We start from the raw sequence: 9,119 nt of genomic DNA, 5'->3' as shown, positions 1-9,119 counted from the left end.
TTTCTTGTATTGATCATCCTACTCATAAGAAGCCTATTTTCAAGGGTTGTTAAAACTCCATCTCCATTCTCTTTGCCAGCTAATGCAACTTGCACAAGTGTTGGTTTGGCATCCCCCTAGTTGAATTTCTCATAGCTTTTACCTTCATAAGATACAGTTTGATTGTTCTCAGAGCAGTCCACAACTGTGTTTCTAGATTCCCCATGCGTGTCGAGAATATCTGCAAAAGATAGCATTGCATCGTAGTATTGCCCATCTTGCATGGTTAAGCCAACATCATCCTCGTTCAAACCTTCTAGTGATAATGGGGTTGAACCCCCATTGACATTAACCTTCCTTGTTGTCTCAGAGGCTGGTGCCTTACGCTCAGGGTAGTCCATATCTCTTATCTTTGATATGCCAAGTTTTGAACACCCTGGCTGCACTCTCCAGACTCCCACATTTCGTATACATATTGATAAGGGCAATCCCAACCACTGCATCTATAACTCAAAGCCACTAGCCATCAAGCGAGCATGGACTAGCTTGCCTTGGGAAAGGGCAGCTATACTTGAACATGCATTCAAGGCACTGATAAGAGTAACATTATTGGGCATTTGCCCCTCCTGTTGCATTTTGTTCAAAAAGTCCTGCTTGTCCAATCCATGTTGAGAATATCCTGCAATCATAGTAGTCCATGGCACCACACCTTCTTGTCCTAAACTGTCAAACACTCTCAGAGCTTCCTCAAGAGACCCAAGTTTTGCAAGCATATCAATTAGCATACTACTGACGCATGCATCCAAATCATAACCACTTTCGACAACATATCCATGAATGAAATTACCCCTATGATCAGCTGATGTACTGGCGCAAGCTTTCAAAGCACTAACAAAAATGGTATCCTTTGGCTCCATCCCTTCCCGCAGCATTTGCTCAAAAAGATGGAGAGCCTCCTCACCCCGCCCATGCTGAACATACCCTGCAACCATTGCACTCCATGTCACCCGGTCATGTTTTGGTAGCTTTTCAAACACACTCTGTACATCTGCAGGCCTTCCACATCTGGCATACATGCCAATAAGGATACTCCCTACAAATACATCAGTTTCAAACCCACTCTCAGCTACATAGGCATGAGTAAGCTTGCCCTGCCCTAAACTTGCCATATAGGAACATGCTTTCAAAACACACACGAACGTAATTGCGTTGGCTTCATGCCATGTTGTTGCATTTCCTGAAAGAGAAGGAGAGCCCGGTGACCATGCCCATGCTGAGCGTAACCTCCAATTATTCCATTCCATGTCACCACACTTGAAATGGGCAATCTCTTAAACACTTTATATGCATCATACAGGCTACCACATATGGCATACATGCTAATAAGGGTATTGAAAACAGTAATGTTTGAGTCATGACCACTCTCAAGTAAGTGTCCATGGACCAGCTTACCCTCATGAAGAGTTTCCATACTTGAACATGCTTTTAAAACAGCAACATCTGTGTAATTCCCTGGAATTACACTTGTCTGTTGCAATTTGCTGAACAAATGAATCACATTTCCACCATATCCAAGCTTTGCATGTGCTAGAATCACAGCAGTCCATGCAAAGACATTCGGATTCGAAAGCTTAGAGAACACATCATTTGCTTCCGGTAAACTACCACACAACGCATACATTCTAATGAGATTCTAATCAAGTGGCTTCCCAAGAAAGTGTTGAGCTCATATCTTCTTCTCCTTATAAGAGAATGCACTGTTCTGCCAGTATCCAAGTCCCTTTTGTCAATGCGCCCTTGTAAGAGATAGTAAAACATAGTGGTAGAAACATGAGAGCTGTGCCCGTCCACTGTCAGGTTGTCCACAGTCCGTATGGCTTCATGAAGGCTACCCTGATTACAAAGCTTTTTCAATCCTTCAACAAATTGCTGTGGGTTATCATGCTTTGCCATCCTGCATCACATATGAAGCCTAGCCTGCCTTCCCCTTCCACCAATGCCCTGTACTGCTTCAAATCACCATGAGCTTCTTTTCAAAGACTCTAACTGGTTGCAGCCATTAACTGGCACATAGTTTATTCATGTATTACAAATGAGCATTCCATGTGTACATATAATGCCATCATATATGGCTTTCCTGAACAACAAGTAGAGCTTTAATCTCCATGTTCATACACTCAATTCTACAGCATTCTGCATTGGCATTCCTTTTATCCTTCTGATGTTTTGGGCTTTCTCTATGTCGAACCATTCATTCAGATTATCATTGCATACATTTAGCCCTGTTTTTCAAAGAGTTTCTTTCAGATATTCCGACAATTAGAGTACAAAGAAGTGTCCACCTTTCCGGCATTCATAAGTTCTTGAGCATTCTAACTGTTTTGCAACTTGTAGGGAAGACCTCAAGTCAATACAAGCTCCTCACCTTCCTCAGCTATCAAAAAGGTCGAGTTTCGTAAGCCCTTGAGACAAAGGGTTAGCTTCAAGTCACTACAAGCTCCTCTCTATCCTTGGTTATTGGAATAGATGAGTGTCATAGGCCCTTGAAGTGGCAGGAATGGATCAAGTCATTGCAAGCTCCTCTCCTTCCTCAGCTGTCGAGAAGGATGAGTGTCACAAGCCCTTGTTGCCCATTCTACAGTCCTAAGAGAGAACTACAAGTCTATACAAGCTCCTTCTTACCCCCCTCTCTTGAGGTGAACAAGTGTCATAAGCCCTTGTAATCCTTCTTCTTCCCTAATCCACCTGGGTAAATTGGTACCAACAAATCATACAGGCTCTGCTGCCTGTACCCTTAAGGAATACCCTCTAGATCATAGGCCATCAAGGTTTTCTGCCTCATACATATGCTGAAATCATCACATACATAGTTCACGGGGATTTCACCACACTCTCACCCCTGCAATTTCACGTTGGGTTCACCAAAGAATGTCGTGACGTGGGCGGTGTCGCTGGGAAAGTGCGAGACTTCTGGCTGTGAGAGTATGTGGTTGAACTTCAAAGGGCACCACATTTATATAAACATCATCACAATAAAAACCATGAGCAAAGAGAGCTCATAATCCCATAAACACCTTAAACCATAGCCAACAGGCCCACAGAAACCTGTCACCTTCACTATTCACAGGCTTCCTAAAAAGACATTATCCTCAGCAACATACTTCCAGATGACGTGAAAAGATAAGGACAATTGATACTGTGAAAGCCACCCTTAGGAGCTCCACAAACACAACCAATCTTCCTCTACTAAAATTTGTCCATGATTACTTCCAGCTCCCTGGACTACTCCACCTGCAGATTTAAGTGGAAAGCTGCTGCTAGTAACGGAATACACATAAGATGGATTATTCAACTTCTCCTTCTGCAAGTTACCTGAAACTAGACCACCAACACTTCTTCCAAGTTTGCTGGCAACATTTAAAGCAGCAAGTGCAGATGCAACTTGACCAGTCACTTTGTTTGAGCCCTCCTCTTGCACTTCGTGCTCTGCATCAGCCTTCAGAAATGTTATGTGCAAAGACCCCAAACCATCCAATGATACCACAGAGGCTCCTTGTGGAATCAAAGAGCGCTCCTCCTTGTTCTCTGTTTTAGACTGCGGGGCAGGCTCACTTGCAGTGCTCTTACTCATTTGGTTGCCAATTCTAAGCTTTACTTGCCACTAGTAATAGCGTGTTTCACTGTTACAGTTGTTGCACTAGATGAGGCCACTGAATTGATGGACTCTCGTTCACTGTTATCACATATTTTCTAAACATCTTGGCCACATTCCTTCAACCCTGCTTGTTACAAAAGTAAACCCTCACACCTTTGCTGAAGAAATCCTAATCGATTGTTGTGCCACAACTGCAAACGCTCCATGATGGGCTCTTGCACCGTAGCATACACCCGTGCCGTGCCACCTACTTGAATCAATTTGAGATGAGGTCTTCCGCTTCCGAGAAGAGAAATTATATACAGAGAAAGGCCCCTTCCCCGATCCACACACAGCTACTCTCTGTACATTCTACAGAGAGCCCTAGTTCCCTCCGAAAAGCTCCCTACTTATTCTTCCATACCATTTCGAAGCGCCCCTCCCCCAACTCTGGTTATTTCTGGATCCTGCCGGCAAATCGGGCCTCTCCACACCTTTTTCAGCTGAAAACATGTTTATTCCGTTTTGAAATTCCACACTGCCCTCATTTTTCTCCCATTTTTCTTGGATTGATAAGTATCACATTCTTTATGGCTCCTTTTCACCATATCTTTGCTTAGGGGCTGTTCCCATGCATAACATCAAAAAGACTCATTTGGCCTCATTTAACATTTGCTATCCCCGCATTATTTTCACTGCCATCAATACTCATTTAGTCAGGACCATGGCCATGACCTTGACTAATCATACTGCCTTCATGCCCATGCATCTGAGTTCATATGGGATGGTCTGTGAGCTTCTTTCACTACATGGATGTGCCACAGCACGACAACGTATGTGAACAAATGTGCATGAGAACTCACGTGTGAATATGAATGTAACTGTGCACGTGCATATGCAAGGTGAGTGTATGTATGTACCAATGTGCGTGGAAGTAAATGGGCAATTGTGTTCGGGTATGTGCACATGCAACTAGGACAGTGGGGTGAATTTGTATGTGTGCACATGTGGCAAAAGGCATTGGTGTGGTGTGCATACATGCATGCATGAGTGAATGGTGTATAAAGTGTGTGTGTGTGTGTGTGTGTGCAAGTGTGTGTATGTGTGCACACACTTGCGTGTGTGTATGTGTGTGTGTATGTGTGCACAAGTGAATGCGTGTACACACGAGGAAGAAAGTGTGTGCATGAGCAGATGTGTGTGTATGTAATGTGGTGTGCATGTGTGCACACACGCATGTGCGTGTGCGCATGCAAAAATGGGAAGGTGTAAATGTGCACGTATAAGCAAATGTGTGTAGGTGCATGTAAACATGCATGTGTGTGCAAGAGTGTGTATGCATGCATGAGTTAATGCATGTACACATGAGGGAAAAAGAGTGTGCATGAGTGAATGGGATGTAAAGTGTATGTGAATGCTGTCGTGATGTGTGCGGTATAGCCAAGAAAGTACGAGACTTCTAGCTGTGAGAGTAGGTACCAAATCTAACAAGGAAACTCACACACAAAATTTCCCAAGGAGTATTGGACATCTCCATTTTTAATGACATATACATGTGTCAATTCACCTCAATACATCCTTGAATTCATCCTGATGATTACACAAAATTGTGTACCAAGTGCTTGTCCCTTTTTACGCATAGATTCACTGGCTCCTTTTTCCAAATCCTTCAAGCCAATCACATGTAGGCATAGCTTAACCTTCAAATATTTCCAACATACATGTGATCATTCACATTCCATACATCCAGTGTTATCAATTTCATCATTTCAAGATGTCCTTTATCACCTGAAAACCTGCCTTTTAATTCTAACATCTCACAAGCAAAAGATGGCATATGGCATAACTATAACATGCTCATGATTTCCAAAATTCAATCGAGTAGAAAGTAAGACCAACTTCCCGCGACTTAAATGTATTTTTGGTACCTTTTTCCCACAAATCTCCAAGTTCCAAATCCTTTAACTTTTTCTCCAAATCCCTCTACTCATTTCCAAAACCCTTTTTGATATATGAGATATACGATTTTTCTAAATCGTATGAAGTGAAAGTATATTAAAAAAAAATAAAAAAAAAGACACTTATCTGAAGGTTTACAAGTGAAATTTTTCTTGATTTTATTTCACTAATATCAAAAGCCGCTTCGCTGCAGACTGTTCGATGAAGGTAGCGTGGAAAACTAAAAGCATCTTTTGTTGTAGTACTCAATTCGCTCTTCAATTCTAGCACCTACACGGTGTGAACAGTAGATATATCTTTCATTTGAAATTCACTGGTCGATAAATGCCCTGGTTCTCCTCTTTTCTGCAGACCTCCAAACTCTGATTTTTGCCGCCTCTTACACTCTGGTTTTCTCCTCTTTTTCCCGCAAGGAATGCGGCCCTCACCACCTTTTGCAGCCCAAGATTCGGGATTCCCATTTCAAAAGGCTGCGCTTGCTTCTATTTTGCACAAAATCCAAAAATTTCCAATAAAAAAAAAACATTCCTTTTTATTCCACGTATGCTGCCACCCGCCATTTCCAATACTTTCGATTACTTTTCTTTTTAATGCCACACAAGCTGCCCCCCTTAATATCCCTTATTATAGTCTTCCTTCAATAAGGTGTGTAATGCTCCTAACCTTGGCATTAAGGCAAGCTTCCCAATGCAAAGTAGATCATCCAATTGTATCCCCCGCATTCAATAAAGACTTCGGCACTCTAATGCCCCATTGAATCTCCATTGCTCTTGATGCCTCCATAGTTTATAATGTCATCATATCGACCATGTGATTTATAGAATCCCCCAATTGTTCACTCAAACATATCTCCATGTCTTCATAAATGCATTCCTTTGTGCATTGGCATGCCCTCATGTTTGCATTCCATAAGAGGTATTCACTAATTTGACCCATCGATACCATTAAGAAGCTACTACACATTATGCACATGGGAAGCCATTAACATCATTAACTTATCCCTTTGGCGTGCCACTCATACCATCATATATAACTGGATGTTTCTAACTTACCCATGAGCTCTGAGTAACAGCAGAACCATCACCCACCACACTCATATACAAAAACTCCTATGTAAGATTCCTCCCCCAACCCCTTTTTGATGTCTAGCATATTCCCCTATAATCAATCCCTCTTCAGAAATATAAAGGCCTTGTTTCTAACTGTTTTAACCTAGAGAGAGAAAAATATGCTAGAGAGAGAATATTCAGATTATGAATATTTTTGGATAGAAAAATAACTCATCTTATTAAAATAAGTTCCCCTGAAACAGAAATTCAAAAAGAATTTTCCAATGTGCAATTGGAATTAATTGAAAATAAGTATAAAGAACCTTAGTCTAAGGGTCTAGATTTTCAGAAATTTTTAGATTATGGTCCAATTAAGGTTCCTATGGACCAATAGCATCAATCCATGTGTAGGGAGGAGATAAATCCAATTTGTAAAAGAAGATACCCAAAAATGAGTAAATGCTCACATAAGATGAAGAGTTGAAAATGTACAAGGTTTATTAGTAAAAAACTATGAGCAATATTAAAAATATGAGATATTTTGGGTATCCAAAAATGAGTAAATGCTCACATAAGATGAAGAGTTGAAAATGTACAAGGTTTATTAGTAAATAAATACATATGTAAGGAAGGGGAGTTCTTTAAGGAGGTGCATATTTCACATAAGATGAAGAGTTGAAAATGTACAAGGTTTATTAGTAAAAAAACTATGACACATATGTAAGGAAAAGGAGTTCTTTAAAGGAGGTGCATATTTCACATAAGATGAAGGGTTGAAAATGTACAAGGTTTATTAGTAAAAAAACTAGGAGCAATAAAATTTTGACACCTATGTAAGGAAGGGGAATTCTTTAAAGGAGGTGCATATTTCACATGCTTGAATGAGTTTTAAACTCAAAAATAATGTGATATTTTTATCTCTCACCTCTCTTGAACCAAACCAAATCAAAATGGAACCAAACCGAATCAAAAAGTAACCAAACTAGGTCCAAATCTAGTCCAAATTCAACCAAACTGACTTGGAAAATTCTAGAATCAGTTTGTTTGGTTAGGAGCTCAAATTTTCCTATAAATAGAAGCCTCCCCTTGTTGAAAAAAATATAGTGTCTTATGCTTTGTTACTCTACTCCACCTAAGCCAAAATATATAGTGTCTTATGCTTTGTTACTCTACTCCACCTAAGCCAAAATATATAGTCTCTTATGCTTTGTTACTCTACTCCACCTAAGCCAAAATATATAGTCTCTTATGCTTGTTACTCTACTCCACCTAAGCCCAATTAGATAGTGTCTTATGCTTTGTTACTCTACTCCACCTAAGCCAAAATATATAGTGTCTTATGCTTTGTTACTCTACTCCACCTAAGCCAAAATATATAGTCTCTTATGCTTTGTTACTCTACTCCACCTAAGCCAAAATATATAGTCTCTTATGCTTGTTACTCTACTCCACCTAAGCCCAATTAGATAGAGTCTTATGCTTGTTACTCTACTCCATCTAAGCTAAAATATATAGTGTCTTATGCATTGTTACTCTACTCTACCTAAACCAAGAACTGTGAATTCTTTAATAATTCACTAGTTTTTGATACTTCTCTCTTTCTTCAATCCCCATTGGTGGCTCCATCAACATAATAAACCAATTGATTGGTTGGGGGCCTCTACCGTGAATAAAGAATCAAGCAAATTATAAGGTAAGTATATTGAATTTTGATCTTTTCTATAATTACTCAATGATTCTCTCTTCTCAACCCCTCTCAAGCTTGAGAAGTTTAATTGGTATGTTTTTTTTAAATGCTATTGAAGTTAATTGGTGAATAGTAGTGAAGAGTTACATAATTTAATAAACGCTATAGAAGTTAATTTCCACTTATATTTAAATTCTAATGGTTTTTATAATTTCTCTCTCTCACTCAAGAAATGGTCATACTCATGACCCATTCTCAATCCAAATGAAGCTTTTCATAAAGCTTTTCCTTAATCCAAGATTAAGCTATGCTTGAGGCCAAATTAATGGCTTTTTGCTATGCTTTTAGTTTATGCACATTGATGATTCAATCCATTATGGATTGATGACCCAATTAGAGACCATTCTAATTGTTTTCTTAATGATCCAATTAGAGACCATTATGGATTGATGATCCAATTAGAGACCATTCTAATTATTTCTTTAATAATGAGCTTTATCCCTTAGAAAAAAAATTGAGATTTATCAGTCATAGTAGCGGAGCTATGGCAAAATTTTTATAGAAATTACGCATAAAATAAATTCATTCAAAGTATAAAAAGAGGAATTCCTACCATATTCTAGGAACTATCATCCTAGATTAATTAAAAGAATTTTATTATGCATGGAGATGTGGATGTTGCATGTAGATGTAGATGTATGGATGTGAGTGTGAATGTGGAGTGGATGTATGCATGGGACGTGGATGCATGCATGTAGAAATAGATGTGTAGATGAGGATGTAAATGGAGATGTGGATGGATGCATGTAGA

The 9,119-nt window shown here is 39.6% G+C and overlaps 1 protein-coding gene across 1 annotated transcript; it reads right to left on the bottom strand.

The window, feature by feature from the left end:
* Positions 1 to 482: 482 nt before the first annotated feature.
* Positions 483 to 3,610, bottom strand: LOC147608004 (pentatricopeptide repeat-containing protein At3g24000, mitochondrial-like). Its single transcript, XM_086790142.1, has 4 exons — positions 3,247 to 3,610; positions 1,738 to 1,895; positions 1,180 to 1,507; positions 483 to 1,072 (listed from the first exon to the last, which is right to left on the bottom strand). The coding sequence occupies exons 1-4, from the start codon at positions 3,608 to 3,610 to the stop codon at positions 483 to 485; spliced, it is 1,440 nt and encodes a 479-aa protein (XP_086646268.1).
* Positions 3,611 to 9,119: the final 5,509 nt, after the last annotated feature.

This window comes from Cibotium barometz, chromosome 54 (genome assembly GCF_041138505.1).
Source record: "Cibotium barometz isolate CiBa-2024 chromosome 54, ASM4113850v1, whole genome shotgun sequence".
Lineage (NCBI taxonomy): Eukaryota > Viridiplantae > Streptophyta > Polypodiopsida > Cyatheales > Cibotiaceae > Cibotium > Cibotium barometz.
This window is presented reverse-complemented; position numbering and strand designations above follow the sequence as displayed.